At 38.2% G+C, this 17,037-nt stretch overlaps 1 protein-coding gene across 6 annotated transcripts in view; it reads right to left on the bottom strand.

Annotated features, from left to right (window-relative positions):
• The window catches only part of LOC122557231 (Cl-/H+ antiporter 5b), a 154,822-nt gene that overhangs the window by 57,228 nt on the left and 80,557 nt on the right, over positions 1-17,037 (bottom strand). For all 6 annotated transcript variants that reach the window (XR_015758659.1, XM_043704687.2, XM_043704689.2 and 3 more), the window contains one exon: positions 10,680-10,831. Coding sequence is in view for 5 of the 6 variants with exons in the window: in XM_043704687.2 (XP_043560622.1) it covers positions 10,680-10,831 (152 nt within the window). In the remaining variant the exon portion in view is untranslated. The remainder of the gene's footprint in view (positions 1-10,679; positions 10,832-17,037) is intronic.

Raw genomic sequence — 17,037 nt, 5'->3', positions numbered from 1 at the left:
AAAGACGCTGCTCAACATACATATTTCATGATGTTTCAAAGGCAGTAATGGGTTTGCAAGAATAATCGTTTTGGCCCTTTTGATGTTCAATGCTCGGAACATTTTTTGCAACTCTTTCTAAACTTAGTCATATGCTGTAGGCCCTAAAAAGAAATTGCTAATCATTAATAAAATACATATAATCATCCACATCTGAGGAGGCACTAGTTCTCAGCCTTGTTTAATATTATACAAATAGTTTTCTGCACTGTAATTTTGGTGGATTTATGTCTCTGGTTAACTTAATATTTAGCTGACATTTGGGTTGGCAGTAATATCACCAAAGATGCACAAACAGAAATGGACCATTTGGCCCATCAATCAGCCAATTTTAATTGAAAACAATAGTATTAAGGAATTAACTGGGAAGTCCATTATCCTAAAAACACAAATGTAAAAATACAACACCACAGACTGGCAGATTTTCTAGCAGAAGCATTAGTCTAATGATGTGAGAATACATTGACAATTGTTATGAACAGAAGGCATACATTTTTCTAGTTGTCAGGAAACCAATTACAGCCCATGGCGAGTAGGCTTTCCTCAAAACTTCTTAATTTAATTTTACTCCATTACTTAATTCTACAGAGACTGATCCCTCTGTAAATTGTTATGGAACGAGGGAATTCAAGACAGTTTTTTTATTATTATTCACAGCATCTGATTTCAAAGATGTGAAAAAAGATGTACCATAGTCTTTATTACTTGATCAACTTTAATCTGTGTGTTGGTCGAAAATATATTTTTTGAGCTATACGTGTCTTCTTGGACTTGATTCTACTGGGTTTTGTGCACTTCAGCTGTCACTTTAAAATTGACATTACTTGCACGTCATGACAACTTTTTAAAAATTCCATTCAATTATTTTCCACCCAAATTTCACTCAGACTTTTTTTTTTCACCTTTCTCCCAGGTCCATACCAGAGAATTAAATCCCTAATCTAAATGAACATTTCAATCCAGCACTGAGGAAGTGCTTTCTTTCTGACTTTTCGATGTTACATTAAACTGAATTTCCACCTTCCTTTCTATTGTATTATTATTTGAAGGAGAGAGGAGCCCTTCTGTTTTTTGGTCAACATTTATGATGAAATCAGCAGCATTAAAACAGAAAACGTAGTCACTTAATTTTTATTATTTGTGGGCCCTAGTGTGGTAATGGGCTTACACGTTATCTCGCATTAAAACAGATCTATGCTTTGAAAATACTTAACTGGGTGCGTTTTTCTTCAGGACGTTTTGGATATACCATGTAAGAGTACATTCCTTATTCCTTAAAATCAGAAATAAGTTTTGTTCTACACTTAACTTTGGCATTTTATTACCTGAATTCCTGGTGGCCACAATAATCCTAGACTGTTGCCACTAGATGGCACTATTATGTCCCAAAGGTCTCATGCTTTCTGAGAAACCTTCACAGACCTCTTATAATGTCCAAAATAGGCTTTCAGGCAAAGTAAAAAAAATGTCATAATACAATTACATTTATTCAATCTATTGTCTTTTGTGCTCTTTTATTAAAGTTTTCATACAGCATTAGTCTGCCAAAAATTGCACCTGTATTTCATAACTTTAAAAGAAACTTTTATTCCCATGGATCTGATGAAAGGACACGACGGATGTGCTATGTATTTCCAGCATTTTCTGTTTTAACTTATATAGCATCTTCATAACAACATAAATATTTAGTACTTCAATGCTTTAAAACATCTCAAGATGCTTCACTGGAACAGTATTACATTTTTTTTAAAGCCACATAAGGAGAAACAAATACAGAGCGGAAAGACCACTTGAGGGCATGGCCACCACTGATCTCGGCTTAAGGGTGAGGGATGGGGATGATGTGAAGGGTTCTAGGCTGTTATGACTTCATGATTTTAAGCTTTGCTGTTCTCTTTCTACTTCTAAATTTATTGCAGAATCATAAATAAGTAGTGAACTTGATTCTATTAATTAAAAACAGAATGCCTGAGGAATTCACAATAATGACATTTCACATAGAAGAACTGCATTCCTATTGATAAAACAACAGATATCACTTGCCATTCTTAAAAATCCTAACAAATTCACTGAATAGTGGGAGGGACCAAACGGCAGAAACCACCTCCCCCCCCCCCCACCCTTCCCAAATAAATAAAGCAGTTAAGAAGAAACAACAGACAGTAAATGATCTTCTGGCCACAGGTTGAATAATAGTTTGTACAGAAAATGTTTTCTGATCTACCTTTGTGATTTCAGTATTTTTTTGCATTCTCAACAGTGACAGTTTATACTTAATGATCCTTTAGACATTAACTACAGGAGTATGTTGACTTTAATAATGAGCTAAGAAATTCTGAGGAAAAGTGTATGATCAAGTTTTACACCTTGGTCGTAATAATAATAACAAATGAAACACCTACAAAATCCATAGGGCTTTATTTGCTAACTGCTGTAGTGTGACCAATTCAGAGAGTCATAGGGGTGTACAGCAAAGGGCATTGGAATTTTTCCAGAATGGATCAATTGACCCTGATGTTGCAACATTATTGGAAATAGAGGCCTGAAAATAACAGGACTCAGCAAGAATGAATAAAGTTTAGTAAATATTACATTATATCTTAACTAATGACTTTTCCACTTTTCTCTTTTTGGCCTCATACAATGTTATTGTAATTTAGTGGAAGCAAATTTCTTACTTTTGGTTCCACAGAAGTGTTCAAACAGTAATCTTTTAACCTCCTCTATTTGCAAGAGAGTCTCAGTATGATAAAAAATAGTAACATAAAATAGCATACACTGATAACAACTGAAAAGTGTGGGTGTAGCTTACATGTAACCTGTTGCCACCCTTGTAGTTGTAAAGCACTTTGCAATACCCTAGGGACATCATGTGATATAACTTCAAATGATGTGTTTTACAACGTAACCATCAATAAATGCTATATACACCTCATCTTTCTGAGAATGCAAACCTCAAATAAATCATTCTTCTGGCTATGAACTTGCTCTCCTTGTTTCAGTTAAAAAAGTTCACAAGGAAGTTCTGTGAACATAAACGCTGCAGGGAGTAAAGTGCAAATGGACAAACTGGGGATGAATCAAAGTGAAGTAGTATGAATAATTAACAGAATGCTTTATTCAAAGAAACAAAGCCATTGTAAATTTTTTAAAGATCATCAACGTAACTTAAAAATCTTAATGAGGTATGTCTCAAAAAGGAAACAGAGTTCTAAGCCAACAGGTTAAGTAACTTTTGTTGAATGTAGAGAGTGAAGTAAACTGGGATAATGTAAAACACTCCTTCAGGGGAATATTTCAGCTTACTACTTGGGTTGTGCAAGCATCTGAATCTCAGTTTGAGCAGGTGTAATCTGCTCAGTGATGGCTTTTGTGAAGCAGCTCCTCAGCAGCGCTGCAGATTCCTCACTGGCATCAACAATCCTGTTGGGTAACACTTGTCTTCCCGGAACCAGCCCTATAATTGATAGAAGGCAATAGAAACTTCATCCATTTGTGAGCACTCCAGAATGTACATATTGTGAGAGCTCCTTAGGTTACACACAGAAACTTGGAGCATGTATTTAATCTGATTACATATCAGCTAAGCATTAGTGCAGTGGAAATGTATTCTGTTGCTAAAGGCAGCTGGATGATCCCAGGGAGTTCTGTTGGCATCATGTGTGCAATCTATAACACACTGTGTCAGTGAGAAACCTGCTGTTGTAACATGGCCCTGGCTGCCTTGCTCTCGACATACAAGGAGAATCTCAGAAATTCATGAATTCTCTGGAAGACAATATCCGTACCTTCCATATACATTTATCAATTGACTGGGAGATGCCTCAGGGGTCTCAAGTGGAGAGCTGGACCAAGGTACTGTGAAGAAGTTCAGGTGTAGTGACCTTTAAAATATTAATATAATCTACAATTTGCATTGTATGATTTCTCATGTTTGCAGGTCCTCATCCAACAACCGGCATAAATGGGATACGACCTCCTAGTAGGTGCTAATGACACCTGTTGATTAACTGACGGTAGCTCCAACATCATCTATATATTCTGCTACAGGCCGTTGGTTTTCAGTGCAAAGGCTCCGGGTGGCCTGGATCCTACACCTCTGCAGGCTGGTCTGCTGCTTGTGGTTATTGATTGGTGCTTCATCTGCACATGTTCCTCCTCAGATTTACCATGGGAAGGAGAGGGACAAGGTTGTTCTGTTGAGTTCAGATGTCCAGTCAATGGTGCATCCAGTCAACATAATTTCCAGCCTCTGGCCTGCTCCTTCAATGATGTATTTATTCAGTTGCTCTGGTTAAGTTTCTAGCCTATGGTATATGTCAGGATGTTAGTAATGGGGATTTAGTAATGGGAATGCCATTGTGCACCAAGTGGAGAGGTTTAACGCACTCTTGACAGATAAGGAACCATAGCATTTACTGGAGTTTAGAAGAATGTTCGGGAATTTCTTTGAAACTGATAGGACTGGATGCCGGGATGATGTTTCTCCTGGCTAGGGGATATCTAGAACAGCAGTCAGCCTCAAGTTACAGTGTAGGCTATTTACCACTGAAGTGAGGAGAAATTTCTTCAATGAGTACTATATTGTGAACGCATAGAATTCATTATCACATAAGGCTGTGGAGGCCAAGTCAGTCAATGATTATATTGAAGAAAGCAGTAGGTAGATATCTAGACATTAAAAGTATCAAGTGACATGGGAAGAGTTCAGCAGCAGGCTGAGATGGAGCATCAGCAATGATCATGCTGAACAGTGAAGCAGGCTTGGCAGGTTGAATGGTTTACTCCTCTTATTTTTTCTGGTTTTGTAATTCTATAAATGATAGAAAGTTTACAGTGCAGAAATAGCAAATTCAACTCTTTGCCCACTTTCAAACACTTGATCTACAACCTTGCAGGCAACAGTTCCTCAGATGCAGATCGGGAGTCATAGAGCTATACAGCACAGAAACAAACCCTTTGGTCCAACTTGTTCATGCCAACCAGATATCCTAAATTAATCTAGTCCCATTTGCCAATACTTGGAACACATGCCTCCAAACCCTTCCTATTCATATACCCATTCAATGCCTTTTAAATGCTGTAATTGGACCAGCCTGCACTACTTCCTCTGGCAACCACCCTGTGCATGAAAAAGCTGCTCCTTAGGCCCCTTTTAAATCTTTTCTCCCCTCATCTTAAACTTATGCCTTCTAGTTTTGGACTCCCCCATTCTGTGGAAAAGACTTTGGCTCGTCACCAATCCATGCCCCTCATGATTTTATAAACCTCTGTTAGGCCACTCCTCAGCCTCCGAAGCTCCAGGGAAAACAGCCCTAGCCTATTCAACTTCTCCCTATAGCACAAACTCTCCAACCCTGGCAACATCCTTGTAAATCTTCTCTGAACTCTTTCAAGTTTCACAACATCCTTTCTATAGCAGAGAGACTAGAATTGAAAGCAGTATTTCAAAGTGCCCTAACCAATGTCCTGTACAGCCGCAACATGACCTCCCAACTCCTGTATTCAATACTCTGACCAATAAAGGAAAAGCATACCAATTCACCATTTTAACGCGACTGAAAAAACTGACAACCATCCGTAACTGTCACAGCTGTGTACTTTGTTTATCTAATTAATTGTCATAGCTTTGATTTGATATGTTTATTATTGTCACACATAAAACAACACTTTTCACTGTATCTCATTACGTGCTAACCAGACAAATCAAACCTTACAAAAGTACAGTGACAAAACATATCTAAACTGCTGCTTTATTACAAACTGAATCTACTTTTAGAAAATTACTTACAAACCTTCAACTGCCTTTATTAGCTAACTGTGATCACAAAGTCATAAAATCAATAACAGTTTATCCTGTCTCCCAAAACAGATTGCAAGATTTTATCAGCAAAGTCAGACTTGACCAGCCTTTAATTCTTTGTTCTATTCTTTCAATCCTTTAGTATTTGCCACTTATCAGTTCAAAGCTGACCGCTGTTCAAGGTCTTAAAGCATGTGAGCTTGGACTGTTTTATTATCAGAGTTTTGTTGGGTTGGAATTTAGAAACATGAAAGCTCAATTAAATATAGCAAATGCAATAAATTGTTTAGAACCAGAGTTAGAAAAATCAAAAATCTGGTAAAGACCCACAATTTAATTTCAATATGTTAGTTAGAATATAGCTAACAACTAACGGAAATACACCAGGAAAACATTTTTGATGAAAAGACCATTCATGTGACATCTTAAATGCAAAAATACTTGTCTGAAGACTTGGCTTACTCCTGCATTCATTCTCTTTCCATCAAGCCCTTTTATCAGCATTCCTCTAATCTGTCCAATACACACATGCATCACTTCTTTCACAACAGGTCTTCCATTCCCCTGATACTTACCATGCAATTACACCTTGTTCCTAGACAAAGTTAAAAATCACACAACACCAGGTTATAGTCCAACAGGTTTATTTGAAAATACAAGCTTTTGGAGTACTGCTCCTTTGTCAGGTAGCTAGTAGGGGAGGATCATAGGACACTGAATTTATAGCAAAATTTTGTGTCTTATGATCCTACTCCACTAGCTACCTGACAAAGGAGCAGTGCTCCAAAAGCTTGTATTTTCAAATAAACCTGCTGAACTACAATTGGTGTTGTGGTTTTTAACTTTGTCCACCCCATTCCAACACCTGCACCTCCAGACCTTGTTCCTGGCAACTATTCTTTATCTGACAAAAAGAAGCCTAACTGGGAGTAATTCTGCCAACTTCAAAAACAAGCTTTCAGTGCATTCCAGGCTTCTGGAGGAGAAAACAATTCAGATTGTGTAAAATTACATTTCAGAGCCCAGTAAAACATTGATGGTTTACACTTATAACGGCATCAATATTGCTTCTGGTTTACTTCTTTTCGGGGCTCCAGTTTAATCTACCTTCCAGATGAAGTGTGTAGCACTTCACTCCACTCCATAAAGTGTACATAAGCGATCATTAATTGGTTATTCCAAAATTTATTTCTTTAAGGGTTGTAGGAAAAGGCTGTTTGTTTTATTGAGGTGGATTTCTACATGTTATTCAATATCTCATGTTAGGATTTAAAGCATAGGCAGGCAATAGGTAAAGAGCAGCAGTTTTACCTAAACTGGATACTGTCGAATCATAGATTACAGCACAGAAAGAAACAATTTGGCCCACTGGCTGCATGCTGGCATTCTAGCTGATCCCACTTCACTGCCCTCTTCTTGAGGTTAAAAGACTTACAGGGCTCCACGTGTTTATCCAATTCCATTTTGAAAGTTACAATCGATTCTGACTTCATCATGTGTTTTGGTAGTGCATTCCAAATCCTTACAAATCACTGCATAAAGGCATTTTTCTCTTATGATCTTCTTAATTGTTCTGTCACTCCTTTAAAAGAGCAGCTTCTGATTCTCAAAGTTCTGCCAGTGGGAACAGTCTCTCCCTATCTATTCTGTCTTGAGCACACGAGTTTGAAACCTCTGTCAAATCTTCACTCAATGCTTTATTCTCCAAGGATAACAATCACATCTTCTCCAATCTAAACTCATAACTGAAGTCCCTCATCCTTGGAGCCATTCTCATTGATCTTTTCTATACTCTGTCTAAAGTCTTCACATCTTTTCTAAAATTGGGTGCCCAGATTGGATACAATATGCTAGCTGAGGCTGAATTGTGCTTTATAAAAGGCTCATCATAAAATGCCTGCTTTTGTCCTCTATGTTGCCATTTATAAAGACCAGGATGCAATACATCTTTTAATCACTTTCCCTGTCACCAATGATTTGTATACCTATAATGACTGGATGTTTCTATTTCTGCTGCTGCATTAGTGCCACATCCCTTCTACTAAAATGTAACAGTTAAAGCTTCTCGACAGAAAATTTCATCTATATTTGTTTTCGCATTCAATCTGTCTTCTTAGTGTCCATCACTATCCTATTAAATTTTGTGTAATATGCAGATTTTCAAACTGTGACTTTAATAATCAAGACTAGGTCATTATAATCAGGAAAAACAGTGATCCTGTGATTGACACCTGAGGAATCTCATTGTTTACATTTCTCTAATTTGGGGTAAAAAAAAAACAAAATCACCATTACTCACTAATACTTGTCAAATACCCAACTCGTCACGTCCTTTATATTCCATTGACTTCAACTTTACTGGCAACTCTATTCTGTGGGACTTACATTTTTCAGAAGTCCATTTTCAGTCAAATCAATGGAATTATACCTCACCAACAAGTTTATTTCTCACTTGTGCAAATGAATTTTAACTGTATGACAACTATTCCGCTTTGAAAGCTGGACTGTAATGTTCCATTGAGGTTTTTCCTGTCAATCTTTAATTCCAAATTGCCTTGGTCAGATCTACTTTCAGGCACTGAAATTCACACTTGTGAAATAAGTATTTTAACTCTGGATTTCTCCTTGTCCTTGCCCATGCAAACCTACACCTCATAAACCTATGCACATTACACCCTAAGTTATCCCTCAATGACACTATATACTTGTTTCACTTCATTTGCCAGAACTAAATCCAACAAAGCCACCATGCCCCTCGGATCAGAAACAAAGTGATTTAGAAAATGTTCTTGAAAACAATTCTGTTCTCTGTTCTTTATATAATGAATATCATAATATAGACGATGAAAATATTAAATAATTCTCAATGGTCTGTTTATAATATAAAATATTATGGCATTTCAACTGACAAAGGTGATGGATAGTGAAATTGTCACTGGACAAGTAATTCAGAGACCTAGGAATGCTGTAAGGATTCAACTTTAAATCCCATCATGGTAGGTGGTAGATTTTGAATGCAAAACAAACTTGTAACTAAAAGTGTCAATTGTGAAATCATCGTTGATTGTCATAAATACCAATTTGATGCTCTAATGTCCTTAAGGGAAGGAAATCTGCTGTTGGTCTGCTGGCCAGACATCTGCTGGTCTGGCCTACATGTTTGACTCAAGACCCACAAGCAATGTAGTTGATCCCTAACTGCTCTCTGAAATTGTCAAAGAAGGCACTCAGTTGTGTCATACTTCTATAAAATGACATGGTCCAAAGAGTAGCAAGTGGAATTCAATCTGGATAGTGGTAAGAGGATGTGCTTGGGCAGGACAAACAAGGCAAGGGAACACAAGATGAACAGTAGGATCCTAGGAAGTAGCACAGATCAGATGGACCTTGGTATATCCATTGCTCCCTTAAGATAAGAGCAGGTGCATAAAGCAATTAAGAAGGTATGTGGGATATTTGCCTTTATTAACCGTGTATAGCATTTAAGAACTGGGAGATTATGCTGGAAGTATACAAACATTGGGTAGGCTGCAGTTAAAGTATTGTGGGCAGTTCTGAAATCAGTGTTATAGGAGGGATATGATAGCGCTGAAGAGGGTGCAGAAACTTACCAAAATCTTGCCTGGGCTGGTGAGTTTTAGTCATGAAGACAGTTTGGACAGACAGGAGTTGCTTTCCTTTGAGCCATGGACATTAAGAGGACATGATTGAGATGTATAAAATTATCAAGGCAAAGACAGGGGAGTCAAGAAGGAACATTTCCTCTTTGAGAGATCAATGATCTGGGGACAGACACTTAAAGTAAGGGATAGAAGGTTTGGAGGAGATGGGAGAAAAAAAACCTTTTGATCTGGAACTCTCTGCCTGTAAAGGTGATAGAGACAGAACCTATAATAACATTGGAGAAATACCTAGATGTGCAGTTGTGATGCTAAGTCATCCAAGTGTTGAGAAACAGGATTAAAATAGTCAGGTGGTTATTTTTAACTGGCACGGATACGATGGGCTAAAGGGTATTCTTCTGTGCTGTATGTCTCCCCATCTCTCTTTCAAACAAGCAGTCTGTTTGACTGGCACCACATCTATAAACATTCACTCCCTGCACCACCAATGCACAATAGTAGCAGAGTGTATCATTTACAAGATGCACTGTAGAAATTCACTATGGTTCCTTAGACAGCAGCTTCCAAAACCATGAAAACTCCCATATAAAAGAAAGTGAGAGGGCAGCAGATACATGTGACATGACCTCCAAATGGTTACTTATTCTGTCTGGAAATATATAAATGTTCCTTCAGTGTCACTGGGTCATAATCCTGGAACTCCATCCCTAATGGCATTGCCGGTGTACCTACACAGCTGAAGTGCAATGGTCCAAGAAAGCAGCTCACCACCACTTACCCAAGGACAAATAGAATGAGGAATAAATTCCAGTTAAATAAATACAGCCATTGACACCAACAGCGCATGAATAAAAAAACCTGCTTTATTAATATAGCTTAATCCTCTCAGTCCATACATTCAAAATTCTTTACTGTTCATATTGAGCTAAATGCGCTTTCATTCGCAATAAGATGCATTAAATAGAAAATACTCAAATACAATATCAATTTGCCCCATCTAGAGCTGATTCCACAGCACTAAAAAACAGAGATAGTCAGTCTGGGGACAATTCAAACAACGGAAATAGAAAATGGATTCTTTCTAAATAAAATAAACCTCAGACAGACATTGTCAAGTATTGTACAAGGTTTAGCATTTAAATAGATTCTGTTACAATGACATGCACTTTGTTCAAGTGTTTCATACAGCACTGTACGTCCTGATATTAACATACCTCTCTGTGTCTGTCTCTGTCCCTGGATTTCTCACGGACCCAGTCTATTGTATTGAAATCTTCATATGTCCCTAAACCAGGAATTGGCTCATCTAGAAAATCCATTATCTTGCTTGAACCATTCATTCCTGTTCCGTTATAGTATGTATACCCTGTATAAGAGGAAAATAAATACATACCATTAACATTAGCAGATAAACTCAGGAGATTTTAAAAAATACTTATTTTCAGTTTTTCACAGCCAGGCCACGCCAATGGGGTCATCTACTGTCCTGGTGTGACTAGTTTAATTGTGCTGAGTCACCAATATACATTGATCTGCACTATTCACTACTACTGGTAAGATACTTACAAGGCTGCAGAGGCAAGATAAAGAACAGACCTCGCAAATGCACAGTTACACAGGCAGATGAAGTGTGGGCAAGACTAACTAATTTCCAGATCATGGTGGGTGGCTACAATAAATTTTGAAAATTACAGTTGGATGAAAACCATAAAAAACTATACAAAATTGGAATACCGACAATCTGATCAAAATGCCTACAAAAGGAAAAGTATTGTTGCAAATTTAGGATTCTTTAATATTTTAAATGATAGGTGCCTTAAATCAGTTTCTGTTTTTTGCTCTTGCATGGGTGTAGTAGGGAGGGGAAGGTGGGAATGCACTTAGTGAAATAGTATTCCTACAAGGACCTATATTTTTCATGACTACAGGATTTCTGCCCTACCTAAATAACTGATATAACCATCATCTGACCTTAGACACCCATCATAGATCATTGATATTCTCCATTGTAAACTCCACATATATAAGGACCATTCACTTTAGCCCCCTCCGTCTACTTCATTTTATGCCGACAAAACTTTATTGTGGAAGCAGAGGACATCAAATCATCCTGTGAATCCAGATGAAATACTCAATAAATACTTCCATCTGCTGCCACAAAAGAGGATTGTAGTACAACCAAGAGAAGAGATATTAGATATGATTAAAAATTTTGCAAAGAGAACACTAAATAAATTGGTGTCACTCAATCTAGATGATATGTTTTCTAGGTTGCTGAAGGAAGATTAGCAATAGAAAAAGCTTGGCTCCAAATACTTCAAAGCTACTTGAATATGCAACTGATGCTACACATATCAGAAAAACTGAGATGGATAAACTTAGTAACTTAAACTGTGGGGTGGCACAGTGGCTCAGTGGTTAGCACCGCTGCCTCACAGCAACCAGGGTCCCAGGTTCAATTCCAGCCTCGGGTGACTGTCTGTGTGGAGTTTGCACATTCTCTCGGTGCTCCGGTTTCCTCCCACAATCCAAAGATGTGCAGGTCATGCTAAATTGCCCATAGTGTTAGGTGCATTAGTCAGAGGGAACTGGGTCTCAGCAGGTGACTCTTCAGAGGGTCGGTGTGGACTGGTTGGCCCGAAGGGCCTGTTTCCATACTGTAGAGAATCTAATCTAATACCTAGACCATACAATAAGCATGCTTCACCATTCAATATTATGGTTAATTTTCTAATAAGATCATCTCTGATTTGGCACTTAAAACTCAAAAGAGCAATGATTCTGTTAAATTCTACCCAATACCTGCTCCCTTATACCAATTCAGAATACCTGTACATACAAGATAATTCAAGTGCATTTTTCATGGGACCCAAGAGCAGTTTAGACTTAAATTGTGGGCTAGCATTTATCCTTGAAAAGAATAATTTGAGTCTAAACTGATTCTTGAAAAGAATTTTATTCTTGAAAGAAAACTTATTCTTGAAAAGAATAAGTGAGATAAAGTAAATGATGTTTTAACAACACCAAAACCGAAATAGAAGTACAGGAACAAAGAGCTCCATAAGTTTAAGGAAAAAGATTGAGTAATAGTTGGAGGTTTTGAGATGAGTTGGGGTAGTAGGACAGTTCACTTGGAACTGGCAGAAACATAGACAATTTCACAATAACAATGACAGTGACCAGAGTGATACAGTGTTGATGACAGTGATAGATAAGGCAATTTGCACCAATGAGATAGAATGAAGTTAGAAGTGAAACTGCACTGCCAGATATGGGTTAAGCTCAAGGAATAATGTTAGCACTGCTCAATTCAGTTTCCAACACAAATGAAAGATAACTGTGACATAATAGGTTCTTAGATGGAATCAGAAGGCACACCTCCTTTGAGCAATTTAATATACAATTCATCACTTTATACGCAACTTTAACCTTCACTACAGACATTTCAGCATATTCTCTAATAGACTGGAATTACTGAATCATTTTCTTCTGGTTCACACCAAGTTTCAGCTTGCTAATTTCTCTAAACTAATCTAATCATTCTTTACCATAGGTTACAAATTTCTACACAGAACCACAAACATCACTTGTAGAAGAACCAGTATTATACAGAATTTAGGCTGTTTGTGTGAATTTCAAGTTCATACTGAAGGATACAAAATGCTTTGTAAAGAAGTAAAATTAGTATTAGCAGCATGCTACAGAGATCACAAATCAGGCAACTATGAGTACAAACATCATTTTTGAAAATATTTCGACAATCTGAGTTCCTCTGTAAGAAGCTTAACTTCATTACAGAAGTTCTGACTTGCTAAGCTTCATATGTACTAATTTTTGGTTCTCTAGTCAAAAAACTATAAAATTTATCATTGACTACAGATTCTCAGGAAGGCACTTTAGCTGAAAACAATGTAGATCAGAGAATTATTGCAGCTTCAATTTGGGTTTTCTTTAAGCAAGACTTGCTAGTAGAAGAATAGGGTGCTAGTAATGTAGCTTAAGATATTTCTTGCAAACAATCAACATGAGGTATTACATAGAAGAGCTGTTAAAATACTTGTTTGTACACATACACATGGAAGTAAGGGGAAATATGTTGTTGGAGGCAGAATGCAGTAAAAACAAATTCCACTTCACAGAACATTGGCTTATGGTTAATTAGTGGGGTGTAATACAAATCATAAATTTATGTTAAATAGAACATTCAGCAGCTATTTACAATATACTGTAAGGCTCATCTGAAAGCATTTCCCAAGCTCAGCAGATCAAGTACACACCAGCCAGTCTCCATATTCTAAAAAGGAAACTTCAAAGTTCTTTTGATCTTAATGGAATACCAGGAAGGCGGATACAAATACGTCCAACACCACATTATTATTCAGGAAGGCACATCGACCTAAGAAAGAGAGAGGTAATTCTCTACTTTCCTCAAACCCACTAGGCATTCTAAATCAGAATAGTTTTACGTTTATCTAGTTACCTATAAGAAATAGAAGCAGCAGTAGGCCATTCAGCCCCTCAAACCTGCCATTCAATAAGATCATAGCTGATCTGTTCAGACCTCAACTCCTCTTTTGTGCCACTTCAGCACAGCTATTGCTCCTCAATATTTCAAAAATGTGTCTATTTAAACACTTTCAGTTATCCAATCTCCATAACTCTGAGGTAGAAAATTAGACAACACATTCTCCGAGAAGAAAAAAATTCCTTTGCAGCTATAACTATGTCTCCTAGTTAGACATTGCCCCACTTCTCAAAATAAGATAATACCATAATACCATAAGACATAGGAACAGAAGCAGGCCATTCAGCCCATCGAGTCTGCTCCACCATTAAATGAGATCTAATAATCCTCAACTCCATTTTCTTCCTTTCTTCCTCATAACTTGTTATTCCCTTACTGAATAAAAACTGGCTCTATCAGCCTTGAATATACTTAACGACCCAGTCTCTACAGCTCTCTGGCTAAAAAAAATCACTGATTCACTACCCACCAAGAGAAGAAAAATGGTGATCCCTTATTCTGAGATTACAGAGAGTCTTTGACAAGTGGAATCATTTCTGCATTTATCCTGTCAAATCCCCTAAGAATTATATTAGATTAGATATTAGATTACTTACAGTATGGAAACAGGCCCTTTGGCGCAACAAGTCCACACCGACCTGCTGAAGCGCAACTCACCCATACCCCTTCACCTAACACTACGGGCAATTTAGCATGGCTAATTCACCTGACCTGCACATCTTTGGACTGTGGGAGGAAACCGGAGCACCCGTGCATTTCAATAAAGTCATCTCTCATTCTTCTAAACTCCAAGGAGTACAGGACCTACTTACTCAACATCTAGTCATAAAATAGTCTCTCCATTCCAGAGATCAGCCTAGTGAACTTTCTCTGGACTGCCAGTATTTCTAATGTTAGTATTTCTTTCATTAGTTAAGGGGATCAAAACTGTTGTTAGAATTTGAGCTGTTGTTTAATTTTACCAAGAGTTGCATATTTGCATACTTCATTCAATTTAAGAGAAAACATTCCAGCTACCATCCTGCTGAACTTGGATGCTAGCTTTTTGTGATTAATGCATGAGGGCTGTCCCAAGCCCCACTGTGCTGAATCCCTCTTTATGGTAACTTTTGTGGTTTATGCCAACTTAAAATTATATTCAGTTAGTTTATTGTTGCTGCCAAAATGAATAACCTCACATTTTTTCAGATTGTATCCAATCTGTCAGGTTTTTGACCACTCGCTTTATCTGTCTACATTACTACATGGACTCTCTGCATTATCGTCACCACCTACCGACCTGCCTATTTTTGTGATATGGAGATGTCGGTGTTGGACTGGGATGTACAAAGTTAAAAATCACACAACACCAGATTATAGTCCAATAAGTTTATTTGGAAGCACTAGCTTTCAGAGCGCTGCTCCTTCATCAGGTGGTTGTGGAGAATATGATTGTAAGACACAGAATTTATAGCAAAAGTTTACAGTGTAATGTAACTGAAATTATATATTAAGAAAGACCTGGATTGTTTGTTAAGTCTCTCATCTTTTAGATTGACCATGTAGGTTTCAGTTCTTTCATGTGTAAATAGCAAAACCTTTTTAAAAAGTTACATTCTCAAGTGAACTTTAATAATTGGTATCATGTCAGCACAGATAATGTATTGATGGTGCTAGCTTTCTTGTGTGAGGCTGTCTGTGCCACAATGGTCAGACTGATCTAAAAAACGGACTTACAGAACCTTACATGGATTCATGCAGTTTTTGAGCAACGTAAAATGTAATTCTGCAAGTACAAATTCACCCCACAAACTTGTGTGTGTGTGTGTGTGTGTGTGTTTGGAAGGGGGTGGAGAAGTGGAGGTTATGGATATCTCTGAGAGGGTGTATGTATGTATGTATTTGAGTGTGAGTGTAAAGGGTTCAAGTCTGTGAGAGGGAGTATGTGGGAGTGTGACAGTGTATGAGAGAGGGTCTCACAGAGTGTGTGTGTGTATCTGTCCGTGCGCGCATGTCTGTGTGTGTGTGCCCACGCGCGTATCTATGTGCGTGCGTGCGTGTGTAGTGCAATGGGGTCATCATGTCACATGAACCCAAGGTTGAGGCCATCCCCATGGATACTGAACTTGGCTATCAGCCTCTGCTTGGCCACTTTTTGTTGTTGCCTGTCCCAAAGTCCTCCTTGGAAGGCGGTCACCCGAAGATCTGAAGCTGAATGTCCCGGACTGCTCAAGTGTTCTCCGACTGGGAGGGAACACTCCTGTCTGTTGATTGGACACTGTGGTGTCCATTCATCCGTTGCTGTAACCTCTGTTTGGTCTCGCCAATGTATCATGCCTCAGGGCATCCTTTCCTGCAGCGTATGAGAGAGACAACGTTAGCTGAGTCACATGAGTACCTGCCATGTACATGGTGGGAGGTGTCCCCCACACGTAACGGTGGTATCCGTGTCGACATTCTGACACGTCTTGCAGCGTCTACCATATCAAGGTTTATGGTATTGTCCTGAAAGCCGGGCAGTTTGCTACAAATACTGATCTGTTTGAGGTTTGATGGCTGTTTAAAGGCAAAAAGTGGAGGTGTGGGGAAGGTCTTGGCAAGGTGCTCAACCTCATTGATAATGTGCTGCAGGCTGCGAAGAACATGGCGTAGTTTTTCGGCTCCTGGGAAGTACGTCCTCAGGAAACAGACACGAGCTGCAACTGAGAGGGTACCTTTCGTTGTCCAGTACGTCTGAGCATTGTGGCACAGACCACCTCGCACAGGGAAGCTAACACCTTTAATACATTATTTGGGCCAACATGACTCCAATTATTAAAGTTCACTTGAGAATGTATCATTTTTTTAAAAAAGTTTGCGATTTACATATGAAAGAACTGAAACCAACATGGTCATTCTAAAAAATGAGAGATTTAACAAACAATCCAGGTCTTTTTCAAAATATAATTTCAGTTACATCACACTGTAAACTTTTGCTATAAATTCTGTGTCTTAGAATCTTATTCTCCACAATCACCTGATGAAGGAGCAGCGCTCCGAAAGCTAGTGCTTCCAAATAAACCTGTTGG

The sequence above is a fragment of the Chiloscyllium plagiosum genome, unplaced genomic scaffold (genome assembly GCF_037043375.1).
Source record: "Chiloscyllium plagiosum isolate Xiang-an unplaced genomic scaffold, Cpla_swu_hap1 HiC_scaffold_11, whole genome shotgun sequence".
In the NCBI taxonomy this organism is placed as follows: domain Eukaryota; kingdom Metazoa; phylum Chordata; class Chondrichthyes; order Orectolobiformes; family Hemiscylliidae; genus Chiloscyllium; species Chiloscyllium plagiosum.
Note: the sequence above shows the minus strand (reverse complement) of the source record. Positions and strands in the feature narration are given on the sequence as shown.